The sequence below is a fragment of the Dermacentor andersoni genome, chromosome 1 (genome assembly GCF_023375885.2).
Source record: "Dermacentor andersoni chromosome 1, qqDerAnde1_hic_scaffold, whole genome shotgun sequence".
Lineage (NCBI taxonomy): Eukaryota > Metazoa > Arthropoda > Arachnida > Ixodida > Ixodidae > Dermacentor > Dermacentor andersoni.
In genome coordinates, this window is record NC_092814.1 from 304,871,985 (window position 1) to 304,892,480 (window position 20,496).

The 20,496-nt window shown below is 45.1% G+C and overlaps 1 protein-coding gene across 4 annotated transcripts in view; it reads left to right on the forward strand.

The window, feature by feature from the left end:
- LOC126548253 (band 7 protein AGAP004871-like) overlaps nt 1–20,496 on the forward strand; it is a 398,019-nt gene that overhangs the window by 344,060 nt on the left and 33,463 nt on the right. For all 4 annotated transcript variants that reach the window (XM_055063350.2, XM_050196407.3, XM_050196409.3 and 1 more), the window contains one exon: nt 17,104–17,176. In XM_055063350.2, the coding sequence (XP_054919325.1) occupies nt 17,104–17,176 (73 nt within the window). The remainder of the gene's footprint in view (nt 1–17,103; nt 17,177–20,496) is intronic.

The window sequence follows — 20,496 nt, forward strand, 5'->3', positions numbered from 1 at the left end:
AAATGCTTGTTTTTTCTTGTCTGGAAGTCGTGACTTTAGTCTTACGAGCATTCAAGGTGAGGTTATTATCTTTGCACAATTTATAAAAAGCAAACAAGTCCGACTGCATGGTGCGACAGTAATCAAAAGTTTCATTTTTCTTTAAAATTTTGGTGTCATCGGCATATAGAAGGACCGAAGCGTCCCGAATAACGGAATGAACTTCATTAGGAAAAATAAAAAAAGGAGTGGTCATAATACTGATCCTTGAGGGACGCCGCTATAGTTGCCATGTAAAAAGAAGATGTTTGGCCATTGACGTTAACATAACACGATCTATCAAGAAGATGACTGCGCAGGAGATTGACAGCTGACGCGTCAGTTGATCAGTCTGATCAAGCGCCAGTCGGATCAAGCGTAAGCTTGATCAGAAGCAGCGAGTGGCAGACTACGCCAAAGGCTGTGCTGAGGTCACAGTAAACGGTGTCAACTTGCCCTCTTTGAAGTACTGGCGCGGAGATCTGTGTCGTCAGACTCGCGAGATTTGTGATAGTAGCGCGGCCCGTGAGAAATCCATGCTGCTTCGGAATGAGCGAGTTCTTCACTTTAAAAGACAATAGGTTGTGAAGAGCAAGCTCAAAAATTTTAGACGTGGCATGGAGAAGAGAAATCAGGCGATAATTGGAGACGCCAATTTTAGAGCCAGACTTAAATACAGAAAAAAATAGGAACAGTTTTACACATGTGAGCAAAAGTGTAAGTATTCAAAGAGTTATTAAATACAGATGTCAATACTGGAACAAATATACTGCCGTAAGCTTTTAGAATTACGGTGGGGATGCCATCGGGGCTGTACGAGAGGGAAGGCTTCAAGCGCTTAAGGCATTCCTAGATGAATTCTTCATCAAACAACACAGCACTAGATGTAGGAACCATAGTGTGCCACCACACCAGCATTGAAACCTGCAGCTTTATGTAAGGATGAGAAATGGGCAGCACAACATTCCGCGACTGCTTGGACTCCTACTCTATTAGAGTCGAGCAGGCGGAAACACTCTCCACGTTTAGTAGTGCGCTTGCAGGGAGCTCAAAAAAGCGAGTCTTGCCTCCACTCATTATGCACAGAAATTCTTAATAATAATAATAATAATAATAATAATAATAATAATAATAATTCAAACGTGTTTATGAAAGTGCCCAGAAACCTCGAGGGTGTTGGTGCTGGTGCACTCGGCAAAACAATGCACTGGAAAAACAGTGCACGCCTGCACACACATGCGCATGTTCGCACACATAATAAAATTAATTTCGCGAATACAGATTTTAACAGAGCACAAAATTACTACACGAAGGGAATACAAAGCAAATGTAGAGAAACAGAAAAGGATTACAGATTGACGAAGCACAGAACAGATGAGAGTTCTTGTTCAGTTATTGAAATTCCTCTGCAACTCCTTTCAGGAAAATATTCAAATTAGGTATGAAGATATCCAGGCACTCTGAATGGGCGTTATATGTCGCCTGCGCTCTAGATAGAGGATCCCAAATATGGGAGGTCTGAAAGGCGCTCTGTTTCCTTGAGCTGCAAGTGCGAGCAGCAGATTTCTCCATGTATTGATTTGTGGAGAGAAAGAACATCCTATTTGTAGCATCTACAGGTGAGTGTAGGTAACGTGAGTGTCTGTATTAGCTCCATGGAGATGGAAGGCTTTTGACAGGAGAGATAGAGGGAGAGCAAGGACAGGAAAGGCAGGGAGGTCAACCAGACGAGCACCCGGTTTGCTACCCTACACTGGGGGTGGGGGAAAGGGAATTGAAACATGAAAAGAGGGAGAGAGTGAGCACTGAGTACGTGTGGGAGGATGCACAGGGACACAATAAATGGTCTCTTAAGCCGGTGGACTTCAAGCGGTGTACTAGTCCACGAATCGCTTTTCGTGCCAGTGACGGGTGTGGCCACGATCCGAGTATCTTTGACTCGGTGAACGGTCTCGAGTCCAGTCGGTGTAAGCTTCCCTCAGAGAGAGAGGCGTACGTCATAGCGGGGGCACGTACACAATAGGCGCTCGATGGTTTCCTCGCACTTACAGGCGTCGCACATCGGGCTCTCGGCCATTCCGATACGATAGGTGTAGGCGTTCGTGAACTCCACCCCTAGCCACAAGCGGCACAGCAAGGTTATTTCGCCGCGGGAAAGGGTAGATGGCAGTTGTAGCCGCAGCATGGGGTCTAGTTTATGCAATCAGCAATTGAAGGCACTTGAACTCCAGAAATCTTGCGACTTTTTGCGTGCAAGCAAGCGAAGTTCCCTGGCAGTGCCCGACCTCGCCAAAGGTATTAGACGCGTCTGGGTGTCTTTGTGGGCAGACCGGGCAGCCCTGTCAGCAAAGTTGTTGCCGACGATGACACAGTGAGCAGGAATACATTGAAAGATAATGTTGTGCCCTCTTTACAGAGCATGGTGGTGTACTTCCCTGATGTTGGATATCATCTGCTCGTAAGTTCTGTGATGTAATGCAGACTTGATGCTGTGAAGAGCTGCCTTAGACGGAATCGATGTTTAAATATAGATGTGAACTTTTTTTCAACCCTTTCGAGAAGTTCACAAGTGGACCTACAAATGCCGCCCCAAACGACATAGGCGTACTCAAGAACTGGAAGGCATACGCTCTTATGTAAAGTTAAAAGTGGCCCAGGTTGTTTTAAGTCTCTCATCACCCGACATACTGTGCCGAGCGTTCGAAGTGCTCGCTGCCTCGTTTGTTGAGCGTGGGGCGAGAAACTCAGAGAGCTATCGAAGTGCACTCCAAGGTGCTTTGTTCCCTGAGCTCTTGGCAGGAGAACGTCTTTAGCGCTATAGGGAAATAAAGTCCTGTTACTCTTCCCCGTGAAGCTTACAATTGTCGTTTTCGATGCGTTTATGACCAGCTTGTTTCCAGCGCACCACGACGCGAAATTCGAAATGTCCTTTTGAAAAGCAGCGCAATCATTAACATTATTTACTGTTTTGGAAAGTTTCGCGTCATCAGCGTATAACAAAACTGATGAGTTTTGAATGAGTGCCGAAAAGTGTACACCGACGCATACTGTGGGGCACACTGACGTCCATAAAACGCCGCACTCCCACAACAAATGAGAATCGTGCTATATTTATTTATTTATTTATTTATTTATTTTCAATACTGCCAGTCCCATCAGGCACCATAGCAGGTAGACATACAGAAATGAAAGACATGGTAATAAACGTGTGCATACAAATTGCGTGTCAATAAGCCAAACAAGGAACGTAATAGAACAAGGTAAGAATACATAAAAAAACAAATATAGATATCACATTTCTAGGAGACATGCGCAGCAATACAGAGAATACATCATGAAAAGGACAGCAAACGGGAACAAAAATAACAGTAAACACCTTCACGATAATCAGCATGGCTTACAAGAGTTGCAAAGCATATTATGTGAATAAGACTGCGTTACTGATTACTAGATGTGGATTCTAACCGTGATGTGAACTGAGATAATGAGTCTGCAGAAATGACTGACGGATCGAGGCGATTCCATTCCTTTATCACGAGGGGGAAATAAGAGCACATGAATGTGTCATTATGGCATGAATATTCTGTTAAAGCGTGTGCATGTTTATGTCTCGATGATCGTGACTGCGAAAAACATATGTATTTTGTTAGGCCAATCTTATAATAGTTGTGAATCAAGTTAAATAAAAATTTGAGCCGTGCGTGCTTCGCCCTTGATGAGAGCGTCGCTAAAACCCATATAGCCGCAAGGTTAGTGGGTGAATCTGTGCGCTTATACTTGTTGTGAATAAACCGCAGCGCTTTTCGCTGTACTTTTTCCAGTTTCGTTATGTTAGTTACTGAGTGGGGAAACCAAACTGTGTTAGCGTACTCCAAAACCGGTGTAACGAAAGTAGTATACGCGAGAAGCTTAGTCGACGTTGGTGCGAGGCGGCGACATCTTCGGAGATAAAATAGCTTGCGTAATGCCTTCGAGGTTACGTTGGCAATGTGCGCATCCCATCTCAGGTCAGAAGTTAGAGTGATGCCTAAGTATTTATGCTGGTGAACTTTCGTTAGCATTGTGCCGTTAATAAAGTACGGAAAGTCGTGAGGTTGTTGTTTTTTCCTTGTTACCCTCATGCAAACTGATTTAGTTGTGTTTATCGTCATTTGCCATTTTTTGCACCATTCATTTAGCTGGTCTAGTGAGTTGCTAAGCGAAACATGATCTTCGTAGGTGTTAATTGTTTGGTAGAGGATGCGTCATCAGCAAACAGTTTGATGTTACAGTCAATATTTCTGGTTATGTCGTTAATGAAAATTAAAAATAACAGTGGCCCCAACACGGATCCTTGGGGGACGCCTGATGTGACAGGCACTGTCGCAGATTCCACATGCTGAAATAGTACGAATTGTGTCCGGTTTGTTAAGAAATCTGTTACCCAGTCTAAAATTTCCCCATCCCCAATAAAATCTCGCAATTTTGTTAATAATTTACTGTGGCATACGCGATCAAATGCTTTGGAAAGGTCTAATAATATTATATCAGTCTGGCTACAGTTATTGATGTTAAATGCGAGGTCATGCACAACTTCCGTAAGCTGCGTGACGGTTGACAATCCATGGCGAAATCCGTGCTGGTGTGGCGGTAATAAGTTGTGAGTGTCAAGAAAGTTTGTTAGGTGTTTAAGGATGATATGCTCGAGCATCTTGCAAGCGTTGCTAGTAAGAGATATTTTTCGATAATTAGAGGGCAATGAGGTGTCTCCTGTTTTGTGTATTGGGATGATTTTCGCATTTTTCCAGTCGTCGGGTAAGGATGATTGTGATAGGAATTTTCGAAATATGAGGCCCAAGTATCGGCTGCACCACTCTGCGTATCTCTTTAGAAAATGGTTTGGAATGTCATCTGGTCCGCATGATTTTTTAGGGTCAAGGGCGAGCAACATGTTAAGGATACCCGCGTCAGATATGATTAAAGGATCGATGCGCGATGTTGAACTGCTACTCAAGTCTGACAGGTTACCGTCATCTTTTGTGAAGTTCGAGTGAAAATAGCTATTGTACGCATTAGCGTTGTTAGTTTTTTCCTCAGGAGACAAGTCCGATAACGTGTCTTTAGTAGGGCGGAAGTGGTTCCAGAATCGCTGAGGGCTGTTTGTCAGAAAGTTAGGCAGCGTTACGTGAAAATAATGTTCCTTAGCTTCTTTGGCTGTCTGTCGAAAATGTGCTACTGCGCATGCTAGTTTGCTAGTTTTGGATGGGCATGATCCATGATTTTTAATAGAGTTACGTATCCTTTTTACATGACGTTTTGCGTGGATGACTTCCCGAGTTATCCATGGGCTTGTTCTTTGTGGTCGCTTGTTTTTTAACTGAACATAGTTACACAGTAGCAAACCATATTCTTAAAATGAAGCCAGGCTGTGTTCGCATCGACTGACGGATCAGACGTTATTTCAGTAAAGGCTTGACATTCGTGCGCAAGGTGGGTTAGTATGCTGGCGTCATCCGCCTTCTCGAAGTAGGGTACTATAGACGTACTACAACGCGTTCTTATCGAGCAATCCAGAGGCAACAAGCATAGCGGTATGTTGTGATCTGAAATGCCTTCAATAATTTCTGTCTGTGCTTGGTGCCCTGAAAAATGATCACTGATTAGTATAAGGTCAAGGATATTGTTTGCTGAACCTTGCTTACGCGTCGGTTCTAAAATTATTTGGTGAATGTTAAATGATAACATTAGGTCAAACAGAATATCTGAAGAAGATGATGTGTGATGCATAGTTACCCAGTCTACGTCTGGAAGGTTAAAGTCTCCCATAAGGATAATTCTAGAGTTGTTAGCATATCGGTGTAGAAACTCATGAATAGCAGAAATGCTCTCATCACCCGAAGAGGGGCTTCTATAGAAGCAACCCACACAAATAGTAGCATTGTTACAAACAGTCCTGCAAAACAGGCTTTCAGCACCTGATACATCTGGCAGTAAAACAAATGGAAGGTTTTTCTTTATCACAAGAGCCACGCCACCCCCACGGGAACCCCGATCTTTTCGAATGACTGAATAATTCGGTGGAATGATTTCATGGTTGGAAACATCCGGTGAAAGCCACGTTTCCGTGACGGCGATATCAGTTTCGCGATCAGTTAACAGGTTTTCGAAACATTCTATTTTGTTTAGTAAGCTTCTTGCACTCACATTTATGATTGTTAGTTGTCTTACTGAGCTCTTCTCCGCGTCATTGGCGGGCCGTTTGTTTTGCTTTAATCTGCTTCGTTTTTTTTTAAGGGGTACTTTGTATATATATATATATATATATATATATATATATATATATATATATATATATATATATATATATATATATTAGATTATGGGGTTTTACGTGCCAAAACCACTTTCTGATTATGAGGCACGCCGTAGTGGAGGACTCCGGAAATTTCGACCACCCGGGGTTCCTTAACGTGCACCTAAATCTAAGCACATGGGTGTTTTCGCAATTCGCATTCGCCCCCATCGAAATGCGGCCGCCGTGGCCGGGATTCGATATATATATATATATATATATATATATATATATATATATATATATATATATAAACTACATGTTCGATGGTTCGTTTTGCACCCAGTTTCCCCAGCCCAGAATCTCCACGCTCGCACCACTAGGCCACGGACGTGTATGCCTGGAAAGGCAGAACACCCTTACGAATTTGTCATCGTGCGAGCCAGCAGCGCTTTGCGCCGCTTGTCGCCGCCTTAGCCGAGTCGCATGGCAACAACTTATTGCAAAAGAGAGAGAGAGAGAGAGAACGGCACGCATAGCTGACATTGAAGAGGGAAGTTACGGGATCCGTTTTGCTGCGCTTCTCATCGTACTGTGGCGCCATGTCGTGCTTCTACACGGTCTACAGTGTTTCGTTTCAATAAATGAGAAAAGCCACGGGTTAACATGACATCACTCGCGGGATCCGCAGTACAGCCAAGGTACGAAACTGCGTGGCCACTGGCTCTTCGGTTGGCAGGAATATAAGAAAAGTAGAGGTGGGCGAATGTCAAATTTATCGAATAAGAATGTAATACGAATAGTAAGTACCAAATATTGACTCGAATGGTGAGTAGTCAAACGCTTACGCATATATCTACAGCAGAAACATTTGTTGGAATATAATTAGGTACACGCCTGTACTGACTAGTGCAAGAAAGACGGCTAAATAATCAATACTTGTTGCTAGGCTAGTTGGTTCATCTTATTCCGCGAAGACGTCGATAGTCAATTCAAAGAGTACGTCCTTGTAAAGATCATACAAGGCCGTACGTTACTTGCGTAGTCGGTGTGGGGTATGAGATTCCATTTAATTGCGGCAGGGTATCAGCCAGACAGGTCGTTGGATCAACGATATAGCAAGGGAACAGGAGCTGTCTGTCAAGAATAAGATTAATGCACATTTACCCATGCGCTCCAATTCCCGCATGTGTAAGCCAGATCTTTTCCATATCCGCATTCTTGGTAAAAACAAAGATTCCCTGACACGGGAATTAATGGAGGCCTATTTCATCAACATGAGACGTGACGTCCGTGTCAGCAATACATTTGTGGATTTACGCAGCACTGGACGACAGTTTCTGTACTTTATGATTCGATGACGTTATTGTAAGATTTGTTTAAGTATTGTGCGCTAGCGTACGTGCGCACAATACCTTCTCTTATTCTACCTACCTTCTCTACCTTCTCTTATAAATATGATCCCGTCTTCTTTCAATAAACTTGTTGCGAGTGACGCTCTTTCCTTTCCTAAAGCTTTCTTCCGCCCCTGGTTGCGCCTTCACTTCGCGGAACAGCTAAATATCAGTGACAAAGGATCAGATTTAAACACACAATCAGTAATTGTCATTTGTGATCACTAATTGCCAAACTGCACGAATAGCCTCTCAATAATTTTAGAACCGGGTTGTAAACAAACTTTCCTAGATTGAATAGCTATTGTATGACTAGCATTTGAAAAAAGCTAACTCCAATTGTTGCTGAAAAAAAAGTTCAGATGGGGAAAAATAGAAATAAACGCTGCCGAAGGATTTGTGCGCCGTAGACGCACGTGAAGGGGCCCGTTGCAAGGAAAACGTAGCTGGTGGTAGCGTAAGAGATATAACTGCCCACTAGGCTACATATAACTTCCGACTAGACTACCTAAAACACTAAATCACAGGTTGTCATGTAAGCTTCCGCAGCGAAATGGCAACCAAGTTTGCAATATGATTTTTCTTTCTGCATTGATTAGAAAACATTTGTCGTTGTTTCATTTCTAATGATTTGCGATTATATGTTGAGCAGACGGAGAACAGTAACCAGTCCTTAACAGCTGGCTGTTGTGAAATATTTGGTTAGTTTCGCATATTCGAAAATGCCGAATAGTTTCTTTTCGAATATGAATACGAATAGTTAGTGTGCAATATTTGATTCGTATTTGAAACTTCAAATATACGTCCACCCCTAATAAAAGAAAAGACATAAAGTTAGTGTTGTCGCAGTTTACAAATTCAGTGTTACGTGCGCGAGAGTGATTCCCAGTGACTACAAGTGAATCCGAGTACGTGATCTTGTATCTCAATGCACCAGAATAATTGCTCACTTGAACATGTTATGTCATGATTTGTTTCCACTTGAGAAATCACGTGCCCACAGGCCGTGAAACTCGCACACGGATGCCTTCAACAAGACACCAAGGTGACCCTAAGCGCCATCTTGTACTCCAACGCTTTCTGCGCTACATTACATGGCGCTGGTAGCAATGGCTGTGTGGGCACATACACAGAGCCTTAGGCCCAAACAATGAAACATTCGTTTCCTTCGACCGCTTCCTAACCTTACGTGAGGCCTCCTTACAGCGAAGGATCGATGTAGGAAGCAGGCGTACTGTGAAAGCTCCCTTCGCCCGTCCTCACTTAAGGAACGGTTCCCGCATCTCTGGGTTCGAGAGGATATCTTCAAAGCTTTACGCGAACACCACTATTCAATAAAAATATGTTGTGTCGTCGCATAACATTTAAGTTGAAGTGCTATTATAGAGACGCATGCACGATTTCTCCTAGTTTTGTTTACTAAACGTAAAAAAGTACAACAGTATAGCGCAAACCTTGATGGCTCCAGAACCCGCCGTGGTTGCTCAGTGGCTATGGTGTTGGGCTGCTAAGCACGAGGTCGTGGGATCGAATCCCGGCTACGGCGGCCGCATTTCGATGGGGGCGAAATGCGAAAACACCCGTGTACTTAGATTTAGGTGCACGTTAAAGAACCGCAGATGGTCGAAATTTCCGGAGTCCACCACTACGGCGTGCCGCATAATCAGAAAGTGGTTTTGGCATGTAAAACCCCATAATTCGATGGCTCCAGCAACGGTGGCACGCCGGCGTCATGCAATGCATAGCAACGCCCAGGAACGCCACTCATGCCGAATGTGCGGCTGATACGAACATACCTGGTTAGGCATACCGTGCCCGCGCTTCTCCGCAGGCCGGTGACAGCGCGCATGAGCAACCAAACGTCACGTGGCTAAGAAGTGAGGTGAAGCGCTCGTCCAGGGCCAGGAGCGGCGTAAGGACGCATGAAGGTAGCTTCGGACCTACGTTACGCTGAGGAAGCACCAAGGAAGCCTTAACTGAGGGCCCCTCAGTAAGGAAGCTTTCAGAGTGGCATAAAGTGGGGGCCTCACCGGAATGAAGGCTTCCTTACTGAGGTAAGGAGGATTTCATTGTTTGGCCCTTAGAGCGTTTCTTTTCCTTTCTTACAGCTAAGCTGTATATGGCTAGGGTTCCATGTATTTTGTTCTCCGTGAACTAAACTACCATCATCAATGGCTCATAACCCCGTCAGCATGCAAACGCTCTAATCGCTCATAGCCCCGTAAGGCGGAGGCTACAAGCACTCAGCAATAGGAAGCGAACAGCATTCTTTGGAATCACGCACACAACATACAGAACAGCATGTCGAAAACTGTGTCGAAAACGAAGCGAGGAGCACGCTGACAACTGTCACCGGAAGGGGCACAATGCCTGCCTACTCTTCAGAAAGGAGGGGACAAAAACATAGAAAATCATGCATACAGAACAGCATACGTTTCAATGAAGAACAGGCTAAAAAAAAAAAAGCATCCGAACCACATAATTGACGATAAGGCGCTCGTGATAGCAATGCGAAACACGTAGCGCTCCCCGCGAACATTTCCCAATAAAGATTACTGTCGCGCAAGCTGCTACTGCGGCGCCAGCTTCCGACATGGGGTACGACGTCTCTAGCCGCTCGTGTATAAAACAACCAGCCTAGCAACTGATTTCAATGTTGTTGCAGCACCGCTATGAGCTGTGGCGTCCAGTCAAAATTACGATTACTCCCACTCCTACCATTTCTCTAACATAGCACTACTGCCACTACTCTAAAGCCATAAAGCATTGCATACCACCCTCAGCAGTTGTAGAGGGGTTTTTCAACAGCTTCGCTTGTCATCCACTTTGACACAGTGGAATGGGCCACGTTCTTTTTTTCGTTTTTTTTTTCTTCTTTAGTTGACCACGCATCTTCGCTATAACGTGATTGCATGCCCGTTGCATTCTCGGAATGCACAACGCACCTTGCTAAAGTTATTTTTCTTGTGATCACGTGTGACGGATGAAGACGGAATGCCATATATGATGAGTGGCCCGAGGACAATCCGCCTGTTGTTGGAGCATCGAGTCCTTGGAGTTGATAAATTTTCCTTGTGGGTAGCTATAATCAGCTCATCGTAGACCTTGAAGGGAGAAATGTAAGATGCTGCAGAAGCAACCCCGTAAATGCCCATGAAGGCGAAGTCCTAAGCTCATAGCGAAAGCGAAAAATCTTGAAAATTATTTTGAAATCAGCATCGAAAGCAGAACCAAAAGCAACCTATTAAACAGATATTGGAACGAGCGCTCCTCTGCAAAGAGTCAAGGAATTCTATTGGGCAAAGAAAAAAAAGAACTCAGACTGTAATAGAACACACAGGATGGGCGTCCCGTGCTATCTTTATAGTTGTCGTATAACTATCCAAGTTTTTTTAGGAACTATATACCAGCTAGATAGCCCGGAAGCATTCACAACAAAGGAATAGTGTAGAGTTATCTTTTTTTTTTTGCTGGTTTAGTGGGCTTCACTTTTACGTCCGAAGCAAAAGACTGGAACACAGGCTCGCTCTTCCTTGACGCCTTCTTGAATCAATAAACAGCGGGTGCAAATAAACGCTGACTGAATTCCGCGACGTCCTTTGCATGCATGATGGCTGCACAAACGTCTCGAATTATCGCAATGTTTGCATATGGGCGTTTGCTCGATGCAAGAAGGTGAACACGCCTGCAACCCGCACGCTTCCTTGTCTAGTGCTTACGTTGGCATAGAAATTACGTTGATATCGTTGCCGGTGCTGGCTTTACAGGCAACTAAGTTTTTTTCTCGTGCAGTGTTTCCGAGCACTGGGGACAATGCCCGGTGCAATTCCTCCCCAATGCCTCGCTCATGCACGAATATCATTATTCTTGCAAAGTCTTGCCACAATTACTGAATTTGACACACCGCTCTTTTACACTTTCCCTCTCCTATTGACAAACAGCCGAACAAAGAGACGCATGTGTCAGTATGGTTGCGAGGAAAAGCCCTCCCGTCAGATGTTGGCACAGCTGACAGGAGGACTATTCACTGCTCCTTATCTCATCGTGTGTGCTTCTGTATGCGCCTATCGGTGTGGCCAGATTTCTCACGCTGTTTTCTTCCCCCGCCTTTTGCGGAAACCATCTTCAACTTTTCTTCGCCTCTTCTAGGTGAACTAATTTACTGACAGAAACTTTTGAATGACAAGAAGCTCATTTCGTCAAATACATGTACCAGCTCATCCGAAAAATAATAAAATTCACGTATTGGCATACATAAACAACACGTCGAGAGTCGAGTTATAAAACCAATGGAAATATGTTGGATCCGAATGGGTGCACCTGACTAAACATGTATTTTTCCTTTCTTTTTTTTTTTTTCATTACGGATGCACATTTCGTACGCCATAGAGCAAAATCAATTGGGGATCTTCGAACCATGGTGCCGTATTGTGTAACAATTGTTTTCATTTTGTATGCTTTTAGCGCTGCCTTATTCGCCCGGACGAAGCCACACGTCCGCTATTACCGGCATGGGCCTCAGGGCCGGACGCATGACAGGAGTTTTAGCGTGTGTGGTATTCAGGCGAGTGCGGGCGGTTTGGGCGGAACACCGGGCGAGGAGAGGCGAAACGTGAGCAGCTGGAGTGGTGACGCCCACCTTGCGGCGCAGAGCTCAGCCAGATACACACAGAGCTCATATTGCAGCAACCGAGTGTATTCTACTTCGTTGCTGGTGCAAATTTTTCGGCGTCGGCGTAATCGTGTTCACGATTTGCCAGCAGGGGGTGCCACCTCTACGATCACTACCGTTTGCACCTCCACTCACCCGGCAATCCGCCCAACCCGTCTGGATAAATCGAAATACCGGACACGCCGAAACTCTCTCATATCTGAATAGAATCGATGGAGAAAAAATCATTACAGAATTCCGCACCAGGAAATAATTTACTCAAAAATGGCATGAAATGGTCCGCTAACTTGTGAGCTTACAGTATATTAAGCAAACAGAGGTTCGTGCAATCTGCGCACTCGTTGTTCTTTCTGCGTCTTTGCTCTTAGAAGCAATATTCTCGAGCTTTCCCCATTTTCTTTATTTTTTCTGACGTCGGAAAAATGCTTTTGCTATTTGAAGTGTCTTTCAATGTCACTTTTTTCTTCCGAGAATTCAGCATTATTATTCGCACTGAGCATCGACACCGATAGTCACCAAGCTAGCTGACTGACGCAAGGATGTTCTGAAAAAAAATTAAAAAAAATAAAAGAAAGGACATTCCAACCGTTTTGCTGGAGCATCCATTTAGTTCTTTAGTTCTCGTTTCAGTTCATTTTCATATAATAGGCTGCAAATCTTATTGCAAGTCGCTTATGTAAGCCTAAGTCAATGTATGTCATTCCACCGCTCCCTCACGTTGCTGGCAGCAGCCTCGACAAACTCGACCAGAAATAGATACCGCAGGCGATACACCGAACCGGCTATGGCTGCCACCATTGGAACTTGACGCTTCGCAAAAAAGAAAGAAAGGAAGAAAGGAATAAAGAGAAAAGTTGGCTGACAAGATCAAATATCCCATATTTTCGTTTTCATACTTTGACATTGACCAAGAAGAAAATTTCCATATTTTACCGCTTACCGCAGAAGCCGTCTTTCTCAGGGTCTCCCGCAGACTTCCGTTTTACAGAAACTACGTCAACGACGGACATGGCTCAAAGCAGGTCAGCGCATATAGTATATGTCGAGTCGGCGTACACGTATAGCCCCCTGTACACTGTAAACGAAAATAAACCCACCTGGGAGTTTTTAAGAGGTGATGTGCCCTAAAACCTCCCCTCCTCAAATATTTACTCCGATGTATGGGAGCAAAACAGCGCCATTCCCTCGTTTCACTCCGCTGGCTAGCTGCGGGAGTATTAAGGCGACATGACGCGATTTTACTCCGCTTAAAGATCTTGTTCTCCCGTGAAACTCCGACAGGGAGTTTTAAAAAACTCCCCTCCGCCGATACAGCTTGGTCACGTGGCGCTTCCCATGAGGCTGTGCGCCTCGCCAGCGACCGGGCGCGTTCGGCGGAGCGGGCAGTGCTCATGGCTGACGGTTTGTTTACGTGTGTGAAGTGTCGTTCCATGACAGCGTTTCGTCAATTTGTTTCCCGTATTTTCTTCCAGAAAGTGTTATAGGCATGCCTGCAGCTCACTGTATCTCAGCTTCAAGTACATTAGCTCTGATCACTTTGCTGACAACGATGATTGCAAGAGCCACGTTTTCAAGTGCGTAAAAAGGCTTAGGTATACCTCGAAACTGCTCACTGGCTCGTGATGTCGGCTCACGTTCTGGCTGTGTTTTCGTGCTGCGTCACCCTGTCTTGTGTTCTTCAGTGCGTGAAATGCGACTTCTATGTCCTTTTGAGTACATGCTGACAACCTCCAGTGTAGTGTTTGAAAGGACCGCGTAGCAATGGCAACAGCAGCCACTGTTCGAGCGACGACATCCGTGCTAGTCGCGCATGAATGGCGTAACCCAAGTTCGTTGCGGTGCTGTGTTGCCAGTGAGAAAGACCGGAGTGCAAGCAACTGTTTTTATGTATCTGTGAACGGATATCCTCGCCCGAAGAAAAACGGTAGGACATAAGTATGCGTACTGAAAATAACGCTTCTTATTGAGCGATGTGAATCGAATTGTTATCGCGCATATAGGTTTTGGTCACGTCATTGCTTCCGATATTGCATTAACATTACGCTCTATCCGAGACACTGATTTAGACGCATGCCTGCTGGCTCCGAGTTTAGGGATTCACTCGACAGATCAGCGATGTAGCTCCTTTTCGCAACCGAGACAGATTGCTTGGACGCAGAGAAAGTAGTGCGGTGTATAAAATGTATGACTGCGCATTTTTCGGTGTTACGTCGGCTGCTGCGGGTCATGCTCACACGTAATAATTTCTTGCTACGCTACCACTATATCGCAAAAATTTAATTTTGCTATGCAGCACATGCACTTACATTTTTCTTGCTTACTGTAACTAACGCACTACTTTTTGGCCGCGAACGCCGGCAGTGTGCGAAGTCGCTTCAGCACTCACAGAATGACATGATAATTTTGAAAAATTACGCCAATAACTTTTTTTGTCTCACTATATTGAATTAACAGTTTTGTGTTGATTAAGGTATTCTGTTAATTTTAGAGAGGCAGATCTCGTATGAACGAGCATGTGAGTCGTAATTCTGAAAACAGCACAGCTGCTCCCTAGGCGGTTTCGAGGCACTCAGTATCGTGGCTATATATACTGGCACCGTTGCTTCTTGAGTATCGCGTGTACGTGGGACGTCTTTCAAATTTCTGTGTTGCGCGTTTCTGAAATGTTTATGTATGTCATGATGTATGTGCTCTCATTGACTTGTTTCGTCGAATTTGACGCGGTCTCGTGTGCATATTTCGAAATTTGACCAGCAGCCTCTGCATGTAAACATGTACGCGCAAACTCACGCGATGCCTCTTTTTATACTCCCGTTGCACCTCGAAAAAACTCTGTCAATGGCAAAGCAAAAAATGAAGAAATGACAGAAAAAAAAAACTCGCATAATTCCACGCAAAAATTCCGCTCTTACGGAGTAAAAATTCTACTCCGATCATACGGAGCATAATAAACTCCGAACCCGGGGGGTCGCTAGAGGACAAGCAGTATACTCCCACCTCGCTTGCCAGCTCTGTTCTTTAGCAATTACGCAATGAAACAACCCACTGCAACAAACGTACGCCTACAAGCCCGCATCATTCCTTTAATAAAGCGAATTCCCTTCTGTAACTATTACTGGCCTTTCTAGTGCGAAAAAACGAAATGCTCTCTTTGATTCGTTTGTCCGTTTTCTCACTCGTTTGTCGTCGAACGCTCGACTAGCTCGACGATGTGTACGTGTTGTCGCGTGAGAGCTTTGTGGCGTCAGAATATTTAGATGCTGCGATAAGGGGTGGCACTGTGTCGCGTTTCTCCAGCAGCAAATATTTTCTTGCATTCTGGTCCACGCTCTCGAAATGTACTCTGCTTCCATGGGTAGTGCTCATTTTAATACCATATACTTGCCAACCCACTTGCGACTACTTTCACTGTTTCTTGAGAACTCAGCGGCCACAGTTCCTGCGGTAACCTAGTTTGGTCCTGAAAACTAATATTCCTAAATGTTTATATATCCTTACCGCGCCCCTTTACCTTTTTTCTCGTAGTTTGGAAGCACTCATTCGAGTCTTCGTATAAATATTTCACCCTGCTGTCGAAAAGGAAAAGTACTCGGAACATTTACTTGATTTATGGATAAAGAATGAGATCGCTGACGGGTAAGTAAAGCGCAAATTTCCACAATACTTGAAAGAAGTATGCGCTGTGAGAAATAAGGCATTTGCTTTAACTCAATGCTTCGTTGAAGGACTCCTGATGCTTCGTAAACAAGTATAGCTGTAGGCTTTATGTGCGATTTCCTTAACTAAAGGAGGATATTTACGGAAACGAAATGACTGAAGAAATTTCGAACATACGTTGTCAGAAGGAGTACCCCAAGAAGCGTTCTCATATTTACATTGTTTTACGCAATAATTACGTCAATCCGTCAGGCGTTCAGTGCTCAATAAGGGCAAATACTCATTTGCATGCGCAGATTGGTAACTTCGATCGACGTTTTTCCACACTCATTATGGACTGGAGCAAATGCAAGAAGTTTTCTTCAACGTGACATGAGCCTTTCCACTGAAAAGAACCAGCGGCGCTGACTTTTGCTATGCAGCGTTCAAAGCTTTCTATACTACATTTATGGACAGCAATCCCTTTCGAGTGACCAAAAGCGAACGCCTACCTGAAGTAGCACTCGATACACATGCGAGCTGGAGAGGTCCTTTAGAAATGGTGGGTAGTGGTCGAAAGTATAGACACCGAGAGGTAGTACATGTGTGTTGCACTAGCCGCCGGGTGAACAGTGGGGGCGGGGCGTTCTGTACGAACACCTTGCTCATGCTCCTATAGTGGTTCGGGTGCGGCCTGCACTCGGATACTCGTTACCGAAACCACAGATGTCATTACAATCAACAGAGAACAAGTCATTTCGTAACTTTCACTGGCAGGGGGGGGGGGGGGGTCTTTATGTCTGCCTTGCTGTACCAAAGGTGTTCTCAAGTACGCCGACAGTGTGCCACCAGCACGAGCGCCACTTGTGCACCCCCATGCTGAGACTGCGAGAAACTAACTTCCCACGCGCACTTTCGTGGCGCGCAAACGCCATGAGCTGCTGCCAACGCCTCCCCTAAGATGCGGTTCTCAGCTTTTCGGGCATCGAACAAGCCTCCCCGCTCACAAATGTCAGGGACGGTGAAGGTGATTGGCCACACCTCGCGCACACAAGTTCTCGAAGGCATTGCTTCCCTGCGCGGTGCTCAACTGAGTGTGTTTCAACTTGCAGGTAGTTCAAGAATACGAGCGAGCAGTCATCTTCCGCCTCGGTCGATTGCTTCGCGGAGGAGCCAAAGGCCCAGGTGAGGTCACGACCTTTAAGTGACTGTCTCCAGTCGGAGAGCGTCATTCGATAATTAGAGTGCTCACAGTTGGGGCCCGGGAAATTTCACCTGATGCACTACATATATCCTCGCCAGTCTGTTGCTGCTACCGCCCTGCAATTGTTTCTACAGATGCCTTTTTTTTTTCACTTCGTCGACGCGTGCGTTGCCATTAAGAACTGGTTCGCAGCACTTTGGTCCTGCGTGCATAATAATGGAACTCAGCTCGTAAAATATTGGCATCGCGAGCGATGACAGAAAAAGAAAGCTCTCCTGCCATCGTCTGGTTTATGGTGCATGCTTCCTAGCAACAACCAACCAAGCAAATATTATATATATATATATATATAAATATATATATATATATATATATATATATATATATATATATATATATATATATATATATATAACGTGGAACGTCAAAGCATTTTCTGTCGCAAGGATGCGCTTTTTCGTTAGTGCGCATTACCCACTTACTCGTATACTTTAGCAAATTACAATCGTGCACAGCTCCCATACTCTCGTGATTATGCTATTCAGTAGGCGCATGGCACGGTCTTCTTTATTTATTTATTTCTTCTTGCGTGTACTGTTATATCCTCCTTGCAAAATTCCTTCACTTTTAAAAAAAAAGTTGCATTGACGTTTCATTTGGTGAATGCGGGTGGCGCGCAAACGCACTGATGCTATATATCGCACACGACGCTATATCGCCCTCGCTGCGCCTGTGCGCCTACTCTCTGTCTGCATCGCGGATCGCTTTCAAGACAGGGCCAACGCGGCCGCGCCATATGCAGCAGCCGCCGGATACTGCGGAGATGCAATAGGCTGCGGCTCATTATAATAGGCTACAGCCAGCAGTAAGGCATTCTGCACTTTTTTTTTTTTTTTGCTGCCGAATGGCTTAGGTATTGAGCAATGGTTGCTTTCACCCTCGAAATGTAAGCATAAACCATAAAGGTTTGAAACCAATGCTGCCAGTTCGTTATGCCTGTGCAACACATTTCCGTGAAATTCATTTACTGCTCGCCAATTAGCGCAGTAGCGCAAATGCACTTTGCCTAGGATCTCTTCTACTATGCTTTACAGGAATCTCCTTGTGGAGCTGTCCTGCGAGAAGTGCTCTATAGTCGCTTTCACGCGTAAAGCAATGAAACCATACGTTATCAGAATTAATGGACAGCCAATTGCCTACGAGAAGACGCACCGCTTTCTAGGAGTGATAATCGATCGAGACCTTTCCTGGAGTACTCATGTCTCCTACCTAAAAAGGAAATTAATCATGATAACCCACTTGCTCAGATTTCTTGCGGGAAAGTCATGGGGTGCGTCTGTGAGTGCGATGCTCCAACTCTATAACGCACTGTTCCTTGGTCTCCTGCGCTATAGCTTACCTGTACTGGGTGGGACCGGCAAGACCAACATCCGTGCCCTCCAATCTGTACAAGCTCAAGCTCTGCGAATTTGCCTTGGTCTTCCCAGATGTGCGTCCACGGCAGCAACAATAGCCATCGCGCATGACCACCCCATCAACACGTATCTTCAAGTCGACACCTTAAGGATGCATATCAGGCACTTCGCCCGACTTCCATCGCATCATCTCGCCTCCCTTCCTGCCGCTCGACCTCGTTCAGCGTTTAGCAAGATTATTGCCGCCAACCATGGAACTTTACCGTTGAACTTCACGCCTGCAGCACGACCATCTCAACCGCTGTGGTGCCTCCATCCACTCCAGGCTCTTCTTGTTATTCCCGGTATTAAAAGGAAAACGGAGATGTCAACTTTTGCCCTCAAACAAACCGTGCTTTCAATGCTACATGAACAGCACAGAGGACGCATCCACGTTTACACAGACGGTTCTGTATCCTCTAATAGTTCAGCTGGAGCAGTGGTGATTCCCGCAGAGTGCGTTACCCTCAAGTTCAAGACATCTCACATCACATCATCGACGGCTGCAGAACTCGCAGCTATCCGTGCTGCTCTGGAGTTTATTGTTCACAAATCATCACATTCATGGTCCATCTTATGTGACTCAAAGGCAGCTCTTCAGTGTCTGATGTCCCCTTTCAACCATGGACCAAATGAGCAACTAGTCGCAGACATCCGACTACTCCACCATCACGCAATCAACAAGGGACACAACATCATCTACCAGTGGATACCGGGTCACTGTGGAATTTCAGGAAATGACAGTGCGGATGACGCTGCCCGGTCGGCTCATGATGGTGCCCAGATTACACCCATACCGCTGTCAAGAACAGATGCAGCCACAAGTCTTCGCTCCCTCGCCCGCGAGCTTACACAGAATCTGTGGAACACCAGTGCATTCACGAATGCACGTCTCCACAAATTGGATCCACGTCTGCAACTCCGCCTACCACCAGGGTTGCCACGAGCGGAAGCAACACTTCTGTGCCGCCTGTGGCTCGGCGTGGCATTCACAAACTCCTATTCATTCCGCATTGGAATGGCCGACAGCCCTACTTGTGACACCTGCGGCTGTGAGGAGACGATTGAACACCTCCTTTGTGACTGTCCCCGTTACGCAGTGCGAAGAAAAGTGCTCGTGTCCGCTCTCGCAAAACTGGACAATCGCCCCTTTACAGAGGAAAAAGCTCTAGGACACTGGTCCAGACGGGCTTCGGCACTCAAGGCCTTAAGGGCTTTGTTGAAGTTTTTAAGGACATGCCAATTGTGTGACCGCCTCTGAACGTTGTAGCGCGTAGTTTCGCGTTACTGTGTCAATTTTCTTTTTTTTTCCATTTTTTTTTTCCTCTTCTTCTTCTTTCTCCTTTTATTCCCTTTACCCCTTTCCCCAGCACAGGGTAGCCAGCCGGGACTTACACTGGCTAACCTCCCTGTCTTTCCTCTCCTTTGTCTCTCTCTCTCCTTGTGGTGTTTGATATTTAAGACCCACATGGTATATATATGCTTACACTTACCGGGATATCATTGATGGTTTGATTGAGATTGGTGATGAAGTCTTCTGCCGAGTCAGAGCTCAATTTCTAAATACAGAGCAGTGATAGATAAAAAGGGGACGGGGAAAAACAGGCAAGTTATATCTCATGTAAAGGCCGGCTCGCTATACTCGGTAGTGGATGAAGGATATTCCGAAACGAAATGAAAATTGTAAAAGGAAAGACGAGATAAAAAAAAATACCTAGAGTGAAAAGATGAAAATGGTCGATATAGAAGTTGCCTGTAAAGCTAACGACGTGTCTCACATTTAGCACCAAATTAAACCCGAAAACTTCCTTGAGATAATTTTGCCCCACTGTTTGTATTACGGACAG